Source organism: Panthera pardus, unplaced genomic scaffold, assembly GCF_024362965.1.
Source record: "Panthera pardus isolate Hobbes unplaced genomic scaffold, ASM2436296v1 HiC_scaffold_4, whole genome shotgun sequence".
NCBI classification, from domain to species: domain Eukaryota; kingdom Metazoa; phylum Chordata; class Mammalia; order Carnivora; family Felidae; genus Panthera; species Panthera pardus.
In genome coordinates, this window is record NW_026526969.1 from 15,581,640 (window position 1) to 15,601,042 (window position 19,403).

The 19,403-nt window shown below is 60.8% G+C and overlaps 1 protein-coding gene and 1 long non-coding RNA gene across 4 annotated transcripts in view; one reads left to right on the forward strand and one right to left on the reverse strand.

Annotated features, from left to right (window-relative positions):
- ADAP1 (ArfGAP with dual PH domains 1) overlaps positions 1–19,403 on the forward strand; it is a 52,383-nt gene that overhangs the window by 11,110 nt on the left and 21,870 nt on the right. For 2 of the 3 annotated variants that reach the window (XM_019422397.2, XM_019422398.2), the window contains exon 2: positions 16,741–16,871. In XM_019422397.2, coding sequence (XP_019277942.2) covers positions 16,741–16,871 — 131 coding nt within the window. Of the gene's footprint in view, positions 1–5,192; positions 5,281–16,740; positions 16,872–19,403 lie in introns of those variants that run through there. The other variant, XM_019422399.2, reaches the window with a different exon arrangement.
- Positions 106–19,403, reverse strand: part of LOC128774760 (uncharacterized) — a 37,599-nt gene continuing 18,301 nt past the window's right edge. The window contains exon 2 of the long non-coding RNA XR_008419227.1: positions 106–490. This is a non-coding gene — a long non-coding RNA (uncharacterized LOC128774760). The remainder of the gene's footprint in view (positions 491–19,403) is intronic.

A 19,403-nucleotide genomic window follows, 5' to 3' on the forward strand; every position in this document is an offset into this window, starting at 1 on the left:
TTCTTCACGGGTTCGTCTTGGCGGCCTTTCCCCTTCCAGGGATTTATCCACTTCATCTTGGTTCCCCCGTCGTCGGCGACCTTGTTCACAGCGCTGTCTCCTGGACCCTTTGATTTCTGGTGGCAGTGTCCCCGCTTTTGAGTCTGATTTTAGTGGCCCGAGTGTGTTTCTTAGTCCGTCCGGCTCAAGGTTCGCCAACTGCCGTTCGTGTCGAAGAGCCGGCTCTTGTCGGGTTTCGCTGACTTTCTCTCCTGCGTTTCTACTCCCTCCGTCATCAAGCTCGCTCCAGTCTCCCCTCCCTCGGGCCGGCCTTGGGTCTGGCTTGTTCTTCTTTGTCGGCCTCCTTCCGTTGTCCGTTAGGTCGCGGACCGGACCCCTTCCTTGCGCTTTAACGGCAGCGTTTGCGGCGCCAGACCCGCCTTTGGCACGCTTGGCTGCATCCCGTGTTTTGTGGCGTTTCGCCTTCCCCCATCTCGAAGTGTCTGCTCACCTCCCTCGCGGCTTCTTCTTTGGTCCGCTGGTCGTCTCGTAAAAGTGTGTGGCTTCCACGAAGTCGTGAGCGTTCCACTTTTCCTTGTGTTGACTTCTAACTGCATCCGCCCTGTCGCGGCCAGAGAGGACACCTCGTAGGAGACCGATAGGCGGCCTCACGTGGGGTCAGTCCCGTGCCGCGTCCCGTGGGCACCAGGCCAGAACGCGTCCCGGTCGGCCGGCGCGTGTGGTTGGATCTGGCCGTTTGTGTGAAGTCCTCGTTTCCCGTGTCGGACTTTGCTGTCCGTTACCGCGAGCGCGGTATCGAGCCCCCCGTCTGCTATTCGAGGCTGTTTCTCCCTTCACCTCCGCCGGGTTTTGCTTCGTATGTCGTGACGGTGCGGCACGAGGCGTGAGTGTGTGTCACGTCTTCTGGCCGCACCGAGGACTTACTAACGTGCAACGTCCTTCTTTGTCCCTTGGGACCTTGCTCTGACTTGAGTCTGTTTGTCTGGTGTCCGCGAGACGCTCCAGCCTCCTGCCGGCCGTGTGCACGAATCTCCTTTCCCGCCTTTGACCGCCACCCTGCTGTGTCTCCACCTCGGCCGAGCCTCCCGCAGGCGGCACGTGGCTGGACCGCGGGCTGTCGTCCAGCCCGCCGTCCCCTGTCCGTGGATCCAAGAGCTTCCCGCGTTCGCCTTTCCCGTGGACGTGGGTAAGGACGGCCTGCCGTCTGGCTCGCGCTCGTCCCGTTGTGCGCGGCCTACGGCTTTGCTGTCCCTCACTTCCCCCGTCCCTGTCCTCTCTCGCGTTGAGCTTCTGTAGTCGAGCGTTGAAAGTCCCTCCCGGTTCCCTTTTGTGTATGTTCTGTGGCTCTTTGTGGTTGCCATGGGGATTCCATCTAACATCCGAAATTTATAACCTCCTGGATCCAATTTATAGTAGCTGAACTTCAGGAACACGCAGAAACTGCTCCTTCACTCGGCCTGGACCACACCCCGTGGCTGCAGATGCCACGGTCTTACCTCTTGGTGCACCGTGTGCCCTGAGGCATAAATAGCCATTCTTCCTTTTGTATTTATTTTATTTAAAAAAATTTTTTTACGTATTCTTTGTTTAAATTTCTTTTTAATGTTTATTAATATTTGAGAGAGACAGACAGACAGAGCACAAGCAGGGGAGGGGCAGAGAGAGAGGGAGACACCGAATCGGAAGCAGGCTCCAGGCTCCGAGCTGTCAGCACAGAGCCCGACACGGGGCTCGAACCCACGAACCGTGAGATCATGACCGGAGCTCAATGAAGTCTGACATTTAACCGACTGAGCCACCCCGGCGCCTGCTAAAAATTTTTAAGGTCATCTCTACACCCAATGTGGAACACAGACTCGTGACCCCAAGATCAAGAGTCACGTGCTGTAGGGGCGTCTGGGTGGCTCAGTCACTTAAGTGACTTGGCCCAGATCTTGCCTTTGGCCCAGATCATGATCTCGTGGTTCGTGAGTTCCACTCCCACACTGGGCTCTGTGCTGACAGCATGGAGCCTCCTTGGGATTCTCTCCCTTCTTCTCTCTCTGCCGCTCCCCCCACCCCCATGCTGTCTCTTTTAAGTTATTTATTTTGAGAGAAAAATTTTAAATGCAGTAGTTTCTTAGGTAGAAAATAAGACTTAGGGTAAATACCAAAGTTAGAGTAACACTGACTCTTACTTTGATAATTGTTTTTTTCGTTAAATGAATTAGTCTCAAATTCTGTAGAAAATTGTTGTTTGAATGCCTTCCAGTGTCTAACAGCACTAGCTTCTACAATAATCGCCGCGTTATTTCCTTCTCCGGAGATCTTCGCTTCCGTCCGGCCTCGTCCTTTCGTTTCACCTGCAGGCAGGTCTGGTCACAAACTCCCTCGGCCTCCGTTTAGCCGGGAAGGTCTGGATTTCTCCCTCACTTTTGAAGGACAGTTTTGCCAGAAACAGGATTCCTGGTTGACGGCCTTTCCCTCTGAGCCCTTTGCACATATCGGCTGACGGTCTTCCGGCCTCTGACGTTTCCGAGGAGAAAGCCTGCTCCTCATCTATTTGGGGACGTGTCGGAAGTGACCCGTGGCCACTGTCCCGCTCCACGGCCCTCGAGTCTGGGTTTGGACGTCGCGCTGTTGGGCCGTGGCGTTCAGGAGCCTCGTGGATGTGTAAGCTCCCGGCTCCCTGCACCTGGGGGACTTTCCCGCCGTCATTTCCCCAGCTCGCGTCCCTGCCCCCGCCCGCGAGTCCCCACGCCTGTTGCTTGGCCCCTGAGGCTCTGCTCACGACGTCTCGATCTTTCCGTGTGGTCCTCGCCCCGCAGTCTCCGTGGGTCCCGCTGCTCGGCTCTACCTCCGCGTCTCTCTCTGGTTCCTTTGTACCGTTTCTGTCTTTATTCCTATCCCCCGTTTGTTTGTAGATCATTTTCTTGGCTTTCTCCACACTTTTCCGTTAGCTCCTCGAGCACATTTAAAACTGGTTTTTGCGTCTGTGTAATTTATCTGCTACAGAATCTTTGTCGGGGACACATTTTGTTCATCTTTTCCTTCAAATGGCCTTGCGTGTCTGTGTCTCTGCCCCGTGACTGTTTTCCGATAAGGTGGGAGCTTGGAGATCAGGCTCTCCCCTCGTCCCAGGGTTTCGTCATTGTTTTTGTTTATTTATCTATCATCTCTCCGTCATCTATCTGTTTATTTATTGTTGGAACGTGTCCGCCAAGGATCAGCCTGAGGGTAAACTTAATACCTTCCTGGGTCTTCGTTTTTCTCTGGCGATTTGTGGTCACTTTAAAATCGTTCCTGTCTCTGCAGGTGTTTTGAATACCCCGGACTTTAAGGTCTGCCGTCCGAGGGGGCAGAGGGGGTGCTGGGCCTTTATGCCCTTGGAGGTCACTTGAGCGGGGGGGAGCGGCCGCCCACCTCCTGGTTGGAGGCAGCCGTCCGTGAAAAGAGCTCGGGGACGATATGTGGAGGACGGGGTCCCTGTTGCCCACCTGGTTCCTGTGTGCTGGGCCAACGCCTGCCCGGGGCCAGAGGTCCAGAGGCGTCGCTGCTCCTGTGCTAAGAGCTGACATTGACCACTGACCACAGTATTCCATCCAGGCCTCCCCTGGTCTAGAACATTCAGCTCTTCGGGCACAGGCTTTGGTGGAGGGATGGGACGTGAGGGGCACAGGCCGCGGGGCTGTGAGGAGAGGGGCAGCGAACGGACCGGCGGCCCCTGGCGTCGGGGCAGGCCGCGGGGGAGTGCAGGTGCTGAGGTGGCCAGCGTGGGGTTACTGGCAGTGACCAAGGTCAGGGTGTGGTCCTGGGGTACGGCGAGGGTGTCGTGAGGGCGCCACCAGGACGGGACGTGGGGAAAGGTGGGTCAGAAAAAGGGGTGCCCAGTGCCGGAGTTTCCGGAATTATCCACAGAGGAGGGGAGACGGCTCCCCCGGAAGGCGGGTGGCCCCGGCCGGGGCAGTGGCTTCGTGTGCTGAAAGGGGAAGCAGGGGGGCCGGTGTGTCCAGAGCCAAGGGTGGGGGACGGGCTCACCAGTGACACGGTGCACGCGGGGCCTTGTTGTGGCTCTCGGGGAGAGTCCCCGGCCAACAGAGGTGGGGTGGACGCCGGGAGACCGTTGGGGGACTTTGGAGTCGTTCAGACAAGAGGTGACACCGCGGGAAGCGGTCAGATTCTGCGCATGTTCTGAAGTTTGGGGAACAGCGTGTGCTGCGACCTGGGGCGTGGGGTGCCGGACAGGGAGAGGCGAGGCCACTCCAGTTTTTGGCCGAGGCTGAAGGGAGTGGGGTGGAGACCAGGAACTGGCGTTAGGGTTGAGAAGTCGCCACAGACCGGGGGGCAAGGGGGGGGAGACACGAGCTCGGGGCTGAGGAGCGTTCTGGAGAAGCGACCAGAGGTAGAACCCAGGTAGAAAATAGCCGACGGTGTGTACCTTTTTCCGTTTCGTGTTTTTCTTCGCCGAGGGGAAAGTCACACAAACGGAATCGACCAGTAAAAGCCAACAGTTCTGTGACATCTGTCGTATTTCCAGGGCCGTGCGGCCTCCATTCAGCTCCATGGTTGGGTGTTTATAACCAGGGGACCAGACGGGACGCCACGGAGAGCTGGGGAGCTGGCGGTGGGCGGGAAGACCACCGGGGGTGCGCAGGCCGGCTGCGCGCTGCCCCGTCCCTGAAGGGCTCGGGTCGGCACCTTGGAGGCCAGCGGTGTCTGCGACGGGGCTTCGGTGAACGCGGGGGTGGAGGCCGGAAGGTACCGTGGGGCCAGGAGGGGGAAGGGAACGTGCCAGGAGGAGGCCCCTGGGCCAGGTGGGCCGGAGGGGAGGGTCGGGAGGGGAGGCCGGGTCCTCTGCAGGGGGGCAGCAAGGGCAACGTGGGAGCCTCCCTCCTCCAGGTGCCACGGGGCCGCTAAGCGCCACTGTGTGGATGGCCCCTCCTTGGTGGTGGCACAAGTGCCCCCCCCCCCCCCCCCCCCACCGAGCTTGGCTTCTGTGGAGGGGGTGCATGGGATAAACAGCAGGGCGGCTGTGGGGGAGGGCCGCCTGTGCCCTCCCCCCTCCCCGGGCCCGCTGTATTTCTGGACCTCAGCCCCCCTCACTCCCGGGCCTCAGCAGGGGAGGGGCGACGTTCTCTGGGGCCCGGCCACCGGGCTGTGCCAGAGCACGGTTCCAGACGATACCGGCTCAGTCCGGCTCAGCCCCAGGATGTGTCTCACCTGCCCAGGTGCCTCCCTTCTGCTCCAGGAAATGGTGAGGGGCTGAGTCACCTCCAAGCCCCGGGAGAATGCAGAGCAGAGGTAGATGGAGGGCAGTGACATCCCGGAAGGCACGGGAGTGGGGGAGGAGGGGAGGGGGTCGCTGGGGGAGTCGGGAAGAAGCTGGCAGCCTGGGGTTGATGGGGAGTGTCACCCCAGAGGGCGAGGCCCTGGCCTGATGTGCCGGCAGCCCTGATGTCGTGGGTTTGGGGACAGGGGTAGAACTGCAGGCTCAGGCCCATCGCCCCTCTGCACCCCTCTGCCCCCCCCTGCCTCTCCTCTGCGCACCCCTGCCCTCTGGCCCCCCTCTGTCCCCCACCTGCCTCCCCTTTGCCCTCCTTTGCTCCCCCCATGTCCCCCTCTGCCCCCTCTGCTGCCTTCTGTCCCCCCTCTGCCCCCCTACCCCCCTACCCCTTCTACCCCCCACCTCTACTCTGTCCCCACTGCCCCCCTCTGTCCCCCTTGCCCCATTATGCCCCCCTCTGCTGCCTTCTGTTCCTCCCTGCCTCCCCTTAGCCCTCCTCTGCCCCCGTGTCCCCCTTTGCCCTCCTCTGCCCCCCCGTGTCCCCCTCTGACCCCCCCCCCGTGTCCCCCCCCTGTCCCCACAGGTGCCGGAGGCTCACTCCAGGCCCCTGGGCAAGGAAGTCCTGATCCCTGGTGCCCGAAGAGAGGAGCAGGGCAGGCTCTGGATAGCTGTGTGTCTGGTTCTGGGGAGGGGGTGCAGCCAGAGCAGAGCCTGGGAATAGGGTGTGGGACCCTCCTGCCTGGGGTCAGGGGGTTCTGCTGCTGGGATACCCCAGCCAGCTGCCCTCCCACCCGGAGGGGCTCTGAGCTTAGGAGCGTGACATGTGGACATCCTACTCCTGGTGCCTGGCTCTGATATTGGCGGGGGGTGGGGGGGGGGTGGGTGCATGTGCACAGGTGGGCAGACCTGATGGGGGGGGGGTGTGCTCAGATGGGCAGATCTGGCTGTGCTCCAGCAGCCTGAGAAGGAAGCCCACAGGCCCAGCCCTGCCACTTGGAGAACTAAAGCATCAGCCCCGTCCTTCTTCCCTTGGGGACCTCCCGCCAGCCTTCATCCAGCTGCTCCTGTCCTCCGTGCACGCGCACACAGGCCCCACTCTGGAGGCCCCACTCTGGAGGTGAGGGTGACCTCCTGAGAGTCTGCCCAGGGGCTTTCTCAGGGAGGAGGGAGGGGCTGGCAGCCCAGGAGTCTCTGGCTCCAGGAGAAGCAGGAGCTCTTGGCAAGGAGTTACTCCACTAACCTGACTCCTGTGGGGGTGCTGGTCCTGGTAAGACGTGGGCACCAGCAGAGGGCCAGTCTGTTGGGCACTGGCCCTCTGCCCTCTGTTGTGGTGGTTTCAGGGGCACGCGGCGGTGGGAGGGGGGAGGGTCCCTCTGCTGGAGCCCAGTAGTCTTACAGGGCTGCTCAGAATCACTTCCAGAACTCTCCTTCCAGAGTCAGGATCCTTCTTTAAAATAAGGGCTTTTGTTTGTTTTTAACTTTTTGAGTCCAGGGTCTGTTCTGTTTTAATTTTCTTTAATGTTTATTTATTTTGAGAGACAGAGCATGAGCAGGGCGGGGCAGAGAGAGAGGGAGGCACAGAATCGGAAGCAGGCTCCAGGCTCCGAGCTGTCCGCACAGAGCCCGACGTGGGGCTCAAGCCCACGAACCATGAGATCGTGACCTGGGCCGAAGTCGGACGCTTAACCGACTGGGCCACCGAGGCGCCCCTAAAGTAAGGGCTCTTGCCTTCCCAGGCCCCAGGCCCAGGGGTGACGTTTCAGGTGTGTGTTGCTTGGACAGGGCCCTCTGGGGTCACTGAGTCCGAGGACAGCAGGACCATGTCCCCCGGCTGGCCCCAGGGGGAGGCAGGTGCCCCACGCCTCATCTTTGGGATTACAGGCTCTCAACCCTGGTGGTGCGCTCTCTGGGGCTGCTGTGAGCCTACTGTGCGCAGGCCCCTCACACAGGCGGGCTGGCCGGCCTCCGAGTGGCACTCAGCCGCCGTCCTGCGTGACCACAGAAGGGACATTTGGGCAGGATATTCGCTAGGCAGACGGCACCCCCACACAGTGCTGTGGAATCATTAGCCCGAGGCTTGGGGGGGGCACCGCACTCTGCACCTTGGGTCAAAGTACCCCTCTTGCTGGATCAAGCCCCGCTCCAGACCCTGCCGGCCTGGAAGACGGGCCCCAGGCTTCTGCTTCCTTCTCCCAGCGGTCCAGCCCAGTCCCGCCTCCTGCCGGCGCTTCTCCTGGCGGCCTTGGCCTTGGTTCAGCGCAGAGCTCATCTGTGGGGTGCGGTGAGGGCTCCCCAGGCGGGGAACCTCTGTCCCGTCTGTTACGGGTTTGCGAGGCGAAGGCGTACCCGGAGGCTGGACTCGTCTTCCACACTCCCCCGCCCCAGGAGGGGAGGCCGGAGGGGTGGCGGGCAGTCCGTCACCTCCAGGGATGGCGGACGGGCGGGCCTTGCTGGGTGGGATCCCAGCTCTGCCCAGCCTGTGCCTGTCACTGGTCGTCTTGCTTCTCCGGGCCTGAGGTTTAGGACCCGGGGGAGGCCGCGAGCCCCTGCGCCCATCGTGACGTGAGGGTGTTCCGAGAGGCCCGGGGTCCCCGCACCTCCCCCTCCTGCCCCTGGAAGGATCGGACCCAAATGTGAAGTCAGTCCTCTAGTGGGTTTCCACGGGTGCTGGGAGCCCTGCCCGGAGGCGGGGCCACTGTGCCCACCCCCCTGTGTCCCTGTGGACCTGCCACACGGCCCCCTAGGAGGCCACCCCCGCCCCCAGGACCTCTTTCCCTCTCCCCTGCCCGGTCCCACAGCCCGTGCCGCTTCCCATGCTCCTGGCACCTGCCTGTGCTGAACAGGGTCCGGGCGGGCTCTGGGAGACAGGTGCCAGCCTGGTCCAGCTCCGCCGCTGTGTGACCTCAGGCGAGTGTGTGACCCTCTCTGGGCTCTATATGCCTTGTTCTGTAGAAGTGGACTAGTAGGATGGGCAGAGCTACGGGACCAGGTGGGACAACGTACTTGATCTTTAGCCCCAAGCGAGTGTGATGGGGGTCAGTGCCCCTACCCCAGGTGGACGAGATGGCCAGCACGTTCCTCCTTCCTGCTCCAAGGTCAGGCCGCTGGATGGGCCCACATCCAGCAGGTCCCTGCCTGCCCCGCAGAGCAGGGCGCACCGGGGTGAGAGGCCCTGATTTCTCTGCTTCCCCGGTGTCTGGGGTAGGGCTGGGGTCTAGACACACCTCCGCTTCCTTAAATTCACCTTTACCGAGGCGTGAGTTACACACAAGAAAGCGCACCCCCTCTAAGAGTGCCGGGATGCCGGGAGGAGAGGCTGGAGGGCGGGCTGCCCTGGCCCCAGAGCTCCCACGCCCGTCCCCCTTCCCGGATGGCCAGCCAGGCAGTACCCGTGCCAGGTACCGCCCGCACGTCGCCTCTGCTGGGTCGATTCCCTCTGCCTCTCTCTCTGATGGAGTTCTTTTCTTCTGAGTTCGAACAGTTCTTTATGTACTTTGGACGCAAGTCCTTCGTCAGATACACGATCTGCAAAACGTCCCCGGTGCGGCCGGCTTCAACCGGTGTCTTTCAAAGAGCAGATCTTTCTTGGGGCGCCTGGGTGGCTCGGTCGGTTAAGCGTCCGACTTCAGCTCAGGTCATGATCTCGCGGTCTGTGGGTTCGAGGCCCACGTCGGGCTCTGTGCTGACCGCTCAGAGCCTGGAGCCTGTTTCAGATTCTGTGTCTCCCTCTCTCTCTGCCCCTCCCCTGTTCATGCTCTGTCTCTCTCTCTCTCAAAAATAAATGAACGTTAAAAAAAAAAAAAAAATCAAAGAGCAGATCTTTCCAAAAATTCTGATGAAGCTTAACTTGTTTAATTTTTCAGTTTTCTGTGGCTAACAAGGCTTTGCCTAACCCAAGGTCCCAAAGGCCTCTCTCGTTTTCTTTGGCAAGTTCCTTGGCTCTGGGTCTTACCGTTGGCACCAGCGGTGCGTCGCGAGTGACTTTTCGTACGTGGCAGGGGGTGTGGATGGCGGTTTAATATTTTTGCAGATGTTTTCCAACTGTTCCGACGCTATGTGCTGAAACGTTCTTCTTTCTCCCCTGAATTGCCTTTACACCTTTGTCAACAATGCGTGTGGACTGTTTCTGGGTCTCTGTTCTGTTCCCCTGAAACCAAGTAGCGTTTGTCCCTTTTCCAAGTTGTTTTGGCTACTCTACGTCCCCTGTAGTTGCACGTGAATTTTAGAATCGGGTTGTGAATATATATTTTAAAATCCTGCTGGAACTCTGATTGGGATCCTTGAGTCTCTAGGTTAGTTTAGAGATAATTTTCATCTTCATGATATTGAATCTTTCAACCCAGGAAAACTGTATCTCTGCCTACATACGTAGGCGGTCTGTGATTTATCCCAGCAGCACTTTGTAGTGTTCACTGTGCTGTTTTGCATATCTTTTGTCCTTTTACCTGTAGGTATTTCATTTTTTCAATGCTTCTATAACAGTGTTTTTAACTTTACATTGTAGGAAAACACATAAAACATAAAACTTACTGTTTTACCCTCTTTTTTAAAAATTATTTTAAACGTTTATTCATTTTTGAGAGACAGAGCACGAGCAGGGAGGAGGGGGGCAGAGAGAGAGGGAGACACAGAATCCAAGGGCTCCAGGCTCCAGGCTGTCAGCACAGAGCCCAACGCGGGGCTCGAACTCACGAACCGTGAGATCGTGACCCGAGCCGAACTCAGGCGCTCAACTGACTGAGCCACCCGGGTGCCCCTACCCTCTTTAAGTATAGTTAATTTGCATTTAAAATATTCACACTGTCGGGGCGCCCAGGTGGCTCAGTCGGTTGAGCGTCCGACTTCGGCTCGGGTCACGATCTCACGGTTCGTGAGTCTGAGCCCCGCCTTGGGCTCTGTGCTGACGGCTCGGACTCGAGCCAGCTTCAGACCCTCTGTCTCCCTCTCCCTGCCCCTCCCACTCACATCTCTCTCTTTCTCTCAAAAATAAACATTTAAAATAAAGTAAAAAATTAATTAAAAACACATTCACGTTGTACAACAATCTCTAGAATGTAAATGGTATTTTTATTTTTTTTAAGTTTATTTAATCTCTGCACCCAACATGGGGCTCCAACTCATGACCTGAGGTCAAGTCACATGCTCTTTCAACTGAGTCAGCCAGGTGCCCCGTAGATGGTGTTTTTAAGCGTTCAGTTTCCAACTGCTTATTGCTGATATATACGAATATAATTGATTTTTGTATATTTTATATCTTGCAGCTTTATTTATATATTTTTTAACATTTATTTTAGAGAGAGAGAGACAGTGTGAGCAGGGGAGGGACAGAGAGAGAGAGAGAGAGAGAGAGAGAGGCGCAGAATCTGAAGCAGCTCCAGACTCTGAGCTGTCAGCACAGAGCCTGATGTGGGGCCTGAACCCACAAACCGTGAGATCATGACCTGAGCTGAAGTCGGACGCTTGACCGACTGAGCCCCCCAGCAGCCCCAATCTTGCAACTTTACGAGTTATAGTAGTGTTTTTGTGGAATCCATCAGATTTTCTACATTGATAATCATGTTGTGTGTGAATGAAAGAGGTTTTGTTTCTTTCTTTCCAAACCTGGAAGCCTTTTCTTTTGTCACTGCCTTATCGCACTGACTAGAATCTCCAGTTCAGTTTTAATTAGAAGCGATTAGAACAGACCTTCCCGTCTTGGTCCTGATTTTAGGGGGAAACATTCTGTCTTCTTCCGTTAGGTATGATGTCAGCTGTAGGTGTTTCATAGAAGCTGTGTACCAAGTTAGGAAAGGTCCCCTCCATTCCTAGTGTTCTGAGAATTTTGATCGGGATGTTACATTTTGTCACGTGTTTTTTCTGGACCTACGAGACAGTCCTGTGAATTTTTAACCTGTGAACATGGCAAATTACGTTGACCGATTTCCAGATGCGAAGGCAGCTCTTCATTCCTGGCATAAATCCCTGGAGGCGTGGTCTGTGTCCTGTCTCTGTTACTGGGTGTGACCATCTTCCTGTGGTCACAGAAGTGTGGACGTGTCTGCCTTTCGCCTTGGTGAGCACCTGGGAGTAGAAATCCTGGTTTACGGGGGAGAGAAGTTTCCTTCTGTGAGCAGCAGCCAAACCGTTTTCCAAAGTGAGTTGAAGCCGCTTATCCTCCCGCGGGTGACGTATGAGGGTACCAGCCTCCCCGCACCCTCGTCACACGGGGGTCCAGTCTTCTACATTGTAGCTTTTCTGGTGGATGGGTAACGGCATTTCGTCCCCAACGCTTTTCTCAAAAGGTACCACAAACATCCTGTTCCTCAAGCGATAGCCTCTAACACACGTGATGTACCTGATTTTGTCTTTTGTTTTTTTTTTTAATCTCTGTACCCAACGTAGGGCTCGAGTTCATGACCCTGAGACCAGGAGTCAGATGCTGTGCCAAACGAGCCAGCCAGGCGCCCCGGTTTCTGTCTTTGTTCCTCTGCGAAAGGCTTAGTGTCTCCATTTCTTAGAGTCAGACTTCCTTGAGCCCCCCTTGGACGGAGCCCTCCTGTGTGGGGGCGTGCACACGGGGCGTGTCCCCCCACACGCCAGACGGGCAGGCTTGCAGGCAGCCTTAAGTTGTGTACCAGTGGGTCCACACGTCAGTCGTGAGATGTCGGGCCCATCTGTAGCCACTCATTAAACCCAGAAGCCTTGTTGTCAGAGATGATTGTTAGCAGTGACAGTAAGCACCCCTCCGATCACAGGTCCTCCCTGGGCTCACATCTGTGTCTCACCCCTTTTCCCTCTAATGCGGGGCTTCGCAAACGTTTTCTTTTTCTTTTCTTTTTGTGTCTTAATCTCTACATCCAACATGGGGCTCGAACTCACGACCCCAAGATCGAGAGTCGGTATTCTTCTGCTGAGCCAGGCAGCAAATGTTTTCTTAAAGGACCAGATAGGAAATTTTTCGGGCTCTGCTGGCCACACCTTCTCTGTCACGACCACTCAACTCTGCTGGGTTATTGCAGAAGGACCCATAGACTAAATGATTGACGTGGCCGTGTGCCAATAAAACTTTATTTACAAAACACTGGGCCCGAGGGCCGCAGCTTGCTAATCCCCGCCAAAGTGTTCTGCGAACAGATGTTCCAGGCCGGGACACTGCGTAGAAGGATGGCCGGGCAGGGGCATCTGGTGGTCTTTGTTCAGCCAGTCTCAGAACGTACACACAAGTGGATGAAGGCCGTGAGGAGGGAGGCCTGGGCTAGAGGTCCACTCTCAGAGCAGACGTCCCCGGGTGGTGAAAAGTGGGGGTCTCTCCTGCACCCCGGTGGGCCCTGCATCCCAGTTGGGCCCGTTTTGCAGGTGTCTGTTACTGTCCCATCTTACAGATGAGGAGGGTGAGGCCCGGAAGGGGTGCTGCTCACCCGAGACTCTGTACCTGCTGGGTACTCTGTGTGCAGCTGTTGACGGAGCAGCTCCGTGAAGGTCTCTGGGGAAGGCAGAGCCGAGTGGTGAGCTGGGACTCTCCCCTTCCTGGGACCTGCGCTGGTCCTCGCCGCTCGTTCTCCGGGACAGCATTTCACTGCAAGCCGTGAGCCCCGCTGCAGCTCCCTTCTTCCCCGCGAAGCCCCTGTGCCCTGCACGCTCCCCGCCTGCCCGCGCATCCTCGGCGAACGCGGGCCGGTGAGGCGGGGGACGAGGCCTTGACTCTCTCTCGGAAGTGGGACTGCGCGTGGGGCTGTTGGGGGGCTCATTCAGCATGAACTCTTGGGCCCCTGGTTTTGGCCAGGTTCTGTGCTGGGTCCTGGGGGCCCCAATGAATGGGGAGACAGACAGTTCGTCAGGAAGGCCAGCGGCCGTAACAGACACCCCGCATCTCAGAGACCAGACTTGTCATTTGTCATTTGCCTGTAACACAGAGCTTTGCAGGGGCGCCCGGTCCCAGCTCTCCCGGGTCTCTCTGCGGCAGACAGTGCCTCGGGGGCCCAGGCTCCTCCCGCTATGGCCTCCACCCCTCCCCCCTTCTCAGAGCCCCCCCCCCCCCCCACACACACAGCAGCTAAGGATGGAGACATGAGCACATGGGTGGGTGGTGGCTGTCGGCCAGGCCCAGAGGGACACGGGTCCATCCGATCACGTTCCCCGGGCCAGAACCCCAGCCACGGCGAACTTCCAGGAGACTGGGAAGTGAGCTCCGACCCCGGGGAGCTGGAGAAACAGATGCTGCTGAGCCCCGATGGTTTCTGCCGCAGACCCTCGTCCCGGGGGCCGAGGAAATTACCATCCGAACTGGGACGTATCTGAGGGTGCACGGAGGAGCCGTTAGTAATCCCTGGGACAGGCAGCGTGGCCTGGACGCATGTGCCACTGCACGACAAGTGCCCTTAACCGAGCACTCCGCGCCCGGCTGTCGCTCCTGAATGCTCTGCGTGCCCATTCTGCAGGCCGGAAACAGACCCAGAGCAGGTCAGTGACTTGCCTTGGGACGCCCGGCTGAGAAGGGTGGGAAGGGAGGGGGACCCGGGCCATCTGGCTCCGGGGGGGTCTGCTCAGCTCTACAGGGTGTGTGACGGGGCCACGGGGTCCTCCCTGGTGAGCGGCCAGTGGGGCAGCTCAGGCGGGCGGGGGCCCACGTCTCTCCTGAGTACGAATGCGGGAGGGAGCCGTGGCTCCCGGGTCTGGCTGTGGGAGAAAGCCCGCCGCTCTGCCCTGGTGTGATTTTCCGCTGCTGGGCGGGCCCCTCCGGCCGGGCAGCGACGCCAGGGGACCCAGCCGGCTGGTGGCAGAGTCCGCGGCCCTCGTGGATCTTCCCTGCTCACGTTGTCTCCTGCCGGACGAGTTCCTCATTTCCTGGTGGGGCAGCATTTTCAAAAAGAGGGAGCGGCTCCCGGGGCCCAGGGAGGGTGGGTGCCTCCAGGAGGGCCGCCAAGGGTGGGCCGTGCCCACGGCACAGAGGTGCGTGGGGCGGGGGCCTGGCGGGGGGCAGCCCGGGGGCAGGACTTCCATGTGCCCCTCGCAGCAGCCGGGCGGTTTCTCGAGAATGACACCAGAATGCAGGGAGTGGGTATTCTGAGAATAGCGGGCAGAGGTAGAGGTGGGCTCGTGCAGAGCCGGGGACCCCGCGCTCGTTCTCTGCGTGTTGTCCGCGTCCCTGCATTGCTGTGAAGGCTTGGGTCGCGTGTGGCGGTCCTCTGTCCGCGTGCTGCCAAGAGCCCCTGGGCCGGAGGAGGGTCTATGGCTCTCCGACCCCCGCCCGGGGTTTCCTTCTGCCCCCCGGGCCCCGGGGAGGCGCAGAGCCGGGGCACGTGGCCTTCCCCCGACCCGAGCTCCCCGCGGCCCACTCCCGGGGCCCCCGACGTGCCCGGCCTGCCTGCTCCACGGTCCCGGCACGTTGGAGGCCTGGCCTCTGGCCGCAGCCAAGCCTCGTCCCCAGGTCAGTGCTCAGGGCGGCAGGGGTGGTGGCCCGTGCCCTGGCGTCCCCCAAGCCGTCACCCCGGAGCAGCGGAAGGGAGCTCGTGGCTGTGGGGGCAGCGTAGGCATCTGGGTACCGAATGTGGGTGCGCCCGGGCTGCTGGGAGGGGGCTCGTGGCACCCGTCCACGCGCAGCGGCCCCGACAGCACACGAGAAACAGGGCAGGAACTAAGTGTCGGGACCGGCAGATGCCGCGAAGAACCCAGAGGGCGTTATGATGGGGACGCGCGGGGGTCCCTCGAGCTGGTGTTCGGGGGGCCTGCGAGGGTGACATTTGCCCTGAGGTGTGGGAGGGATGGGGCGGGCCGGGCGTGGGGAGGAGCCCGGAGAGGGGGGGAAAAGTCCCCTGTGGGTTCCAAGCAGAAAGCTGGTGATGTTCTGGTTTCCGGGGTGGCGGCCTGTGGGCGGAGCTGGCAGAAGGGCCCCGGGGGTGGTGGGGTGGGGGGAATGGATGGAGGGGACGTGTGGGAGGACGGGTGTGCCTGTCTGCCCCGCGCCTCTGCTCACAGCTCTTCTGGGGGGGCGGGGGTGGTGAGGCTCCCAGAGCCGACGCTCTGAGGCCTCGGGCTCCCTGGGCTGCGCCCTTCGCGGGAGCCTCTGGGTCGGCGACCCCGGGATAGACAGGAGGTGGGGGGGCCGGGGCTCCTGGTGGTCTCAGAGCGCCGGCCAGGAGCCCGTGTCTGTGCGTGGGGTCACCTCCCCGTCCCGCACTGCCCCAGACCCACCGGGACCCCCATCCTGCACCAGCCACCCCCACCCCATAAGCACCTGTGGGGACCAGGAGGGAGGGCTCGGAGGCCCCGCCCCTCAGACAGCCGGCCTGGGGGCCGCAGGGCCCTCGGGATGACGTGGCTGTTCTCCTGAAACTTCTCTATTCTGGGCGCCGCTTAGAAGCAGCCTGCCTCCCCGGCCCGCACTTCCTCTGCTAGACCTCGGCTCACCACCCCGTGGGCGCCGTGGGGACGGGGGTGCCGCGAGCTAGGCTGTTAGGTTTGGAAAGTAGCGAGGCCCGTGGCCGCCAGCTCTGGCGCTTCTTGTCCCCGTGCTCAACTGCCCAGCCTCCCGGCCGCCTGTGTCCCTCTCGGGTCTCGCTGTAGGCCAGCCCTCGTCTCCCCAGACGGACGGGAGGGGGCGGGGCCGGCTGCCCTGGGGCAGCAAGAGTCCGGGCGGGAACGGGGGGCCCCAGGGCCCCAGGTGCCCCTTCACAGCCCCCGCACCTGCCCACTCGCACACGTGTGCACACCCACATCTGCCCACTCACGTGTGTGTGCACACGTGAGCTCTCATACACTCACACATGCACACCCCCTGCAAACACACCCCTGGCACGGAGCCGTGGGCCTGTGGCTGGGCCTGTGGTGTCTGCGGAGGGGCTCTGGCCCTCCCGGCCTCTTGACTCGAACCGGCTGATCCAGAAGCTTCGCTTAAAAGTGGAAGGTGTCTCAGCGGCTGCCGCCCCTTCTGAGAGCTGGCCCTGAGGCTCGGTCCTCCCAGCCCCCGGCCCCGCGCGCCGTTACCGGGCTGGGCTGTGCGCGACAGGAGGAACAGTCCTGGAGGCGCCGTCGGTGCCCCGAGTGAACAAGCGTCACGTTCCGCCACGCTCGCCTGTCGTGGCTCAACGTGAAACCTGGCAAACCTGCGGAAAAGTGGACCCGCGCCCCTGACCGGGTCAAGGGCCATCCGCAAACGCACGTGGCTGTTGCACCAAGCGAGACGTCGGGGTGTGTCCGAGCGCGTGGGCGCGCGGCCAAGCCAGTGTCCCTGTCGCGCCCGGCGCACTTGGTGCCGATCGAGTGTCGCTGTCGGGCACGTCTCCGTGGCCGCGGCGCGTCCGCTCGGGCGTCTGTGGAGCTGGGACTTCGGGGGTGGGGCCGCTCACTTGTGGCTGGTGGCAGGGACCCCGCGCGGGACACGGAGCCGGTGCGCCCCGGGGATCTCCTCGCCGGTCTCCCGTTGCGCAGGTGGAGAGACTGAGGCCACAGAGAGGCCCGGCCGAGCTCCAGCCCCTGAGGGTCTCGCCTTTGCCTTCCAGATCCCGACTGGGCCTCCTACACCCTGGGGGTGTTCATCTGCCTGAGCTGCTCGGGAATCCACCGGAACATCCCCCAGGTCAGCAAGGTGAAGTCAGTCCGCCTGGATGCCTGGGAGGAGGCCCAAGTGGAGGTACGGCCCCGAGGGGATGGGGCTGCGGGGGGTTGGAGGAGCCCCTGTGGTCCGGCTGCACCCCCACGAGGCCCTCGGCCCGGCCCCCTGGGTCACAGACACCTCGAAGTGGCCACCCCCAGTGTTCCTGGCTCCTGACTGTGGCCGGCACTGTGAGGGGGGAGCGGTGGGGGGCGGGGGGGTTGAGGAGTGTGGGGTGGGGGGGAGGGGAAGAGGGGGAGGGCAGAGGGCAGGGTGGTGGTGCGGGGAGCCCAGGGGGCTGGGGGCAGGGAGGGGCGGGCGGGGCAGGGGGACGGGCTTATGGGGTGAGCAAGGCCTTCGTGTCCTGTGCTGTCCGCCCCCCAGTTCACCCTTTCGAAGCACACAGCTCAGCCGTTTCCGGTGGGTCCACGGTCAGGCCACTGTCACCGGAGTCACTTTTAGGACATCTCACGCCCGACAAGGGAACCCGTGCTCCTCGCCGTCCGGTCCAGGCCGAGCGGCGTCCCTAGGCTCTGCGTCTCCACAGATGTGGCTGTCGTGGGCATTTTCGTGAAAGGGCGCAGGCAGCAGGTGGCCTTGGCCTCAGCCGCTTTCACTGAGTGCCACGCGGCCAGGCTCCGCCCGCCTGGTAGCGCCTGTCAGGGCTTGGGCCTTTCTGTGGGGGATGACGTCCGCTGCGTGGACCGGCCTCGTTCTGTCTGCCCGTCCACCTGCCCACGAGCACCCGGGGCGCCGTGGTTTGGTACCGAGCCCTGTGCCCACAAGGAGTGTTGTGACCGAGCGTGGCCCCCGTCCTGCCCGCCGGGGCGGAGTCACCCCTCCGGTGGAGAATCTTGGTTCATGGAACCAGGCCCCTGGACAGACGCGCCGGCTCTGCCTTTCCCCACCCCCCGTGACCGCCAGGCCACCGCGGGACCGTGGCAGGTCCTGGAACCTTAATTCCTGCACGTGGGAGGTCACGTGACTGTGATTCCGGGAGACTTCGCGTCACCCGCACACCCTGGCCCCGGGATCCTCCTCTGCTGTGTCCCTGCGGGGTCCTTGTTTGGCTTTTTTTTTTTTTTTTTAACGTTTATTTATTTTTGAGACAGAGAGAGACAGAGCATGAACAGGGGAGGGGCAGAGAGAGAGGGAGACACAGAATCCGAAACAGGCTCCAGGCTCTTAGCAGTCAGCACAGAGCCTGACGCGGGGCTCGAACTCACGGACCGTGAGATCACGACCTGAGCCGAAGTCGGCCGCTCGACCGACGGAGCCGCCCAGGCGCCCCAATGGCATTTTGTATCACGAGTGACGCTGAGCGTCCGTGGCGCGGGTCAGCGTCCTCTGCGTCTCATCCGTGGCCTCCCGTTGGCGCCCTTGCTGACTCCTTGTTAGCTGTTTCGTTTTCTCGTGTTCTTCCACGTTTGGGGGTCTGACCCTTCGAGACCGTATGGCCCGCCGGTCCGCGCTGCCTTCTGGCTCTGCTCGTGCTGTGTGCAGTGGAAACTTTTTTACTTGGTGGAGTCAAAATTATCAGCGTTTTGTGGTTTTCGGGTCTCTGGGTACCTAGAGGGGCCCGCTCTGCCCCAGGCTCCTTTTGACTCATAAGGGCGTTACTGAGCCGCGGCTCTCACGCCAGGCCACTCGCCCTTGTGAGGTGTGAACGGACGCGATTTCACCGCGTTTCCGGCTGCGTCACCGGCCCCACTGCCTGATTTTGGAACATTTTCCCAAAATAGACCCTGTGCCCCTCAGCAGCCCCTCCCCCTTCCCTCCACGACCCCCACCCCAGCCCCTACCGGAAGTAACATCTGCTTTTCTGTCCCCATACGTCTTCTGGGCGGGTCATGTCAGTGGACCGCCCCCCCCCCCCCCCCGCCCCCGTGGCCTCTGTGACTTCCTTCCCCGCGGAGCACCATGTGTTCAGGGTTCAGCCACGTGGCCGCGGGCATCGGCGCCACAAGCCCCTTTGTCGTGGACTGCTTCCCGCTGCGTGGATAGGCCACATTCGACTTACGCCCTCGCCCGTCCATCGGTGACTCTTGGGCTGCGTGACTCCCTCGGCTGCTGCGAGGGAGTCACGGGCAGGGGTCGCCTTCCTCCGGGAATGGCCTGGACTCGCTGTGCCTTACGGGGCTCTGTGTTTGACGCCTGGGGGTCTCCCAGGGGGTCCAGGACAGGTGCACGTGGCCCCTGGCAGTGCACTGTGGTCCCCGGGCCCCCAGCGCATCGTACCGCCTGCCTCTGATTCTAGACGCCCTCGTGGGCGCCTGGCGGTCAGCATCTCCACGTACGCCGGCCGGCTTGTCTGCGTACGTGCTCCACAGAGACGTCCACGCAAATCCTTTACCAATTTTTTGGGTGTCTGGGTGGCTCAGTTTGCTAAGCGTCCGATTTCGGCTCAGGTCATGATCTCACGGTCCGTGGGTTCGAGCCCCGCGTCGGGCTCTGTGCAGCTCAGTGCCTGGAGCCCGCTTCGGATTCTGTGTCTCCCTCTCTCTCTGACTCTACCCCTCTCACACTGTCTCTCTTTCTCTCTCAAAGATGAATAAACATTAAAAAAAAAGA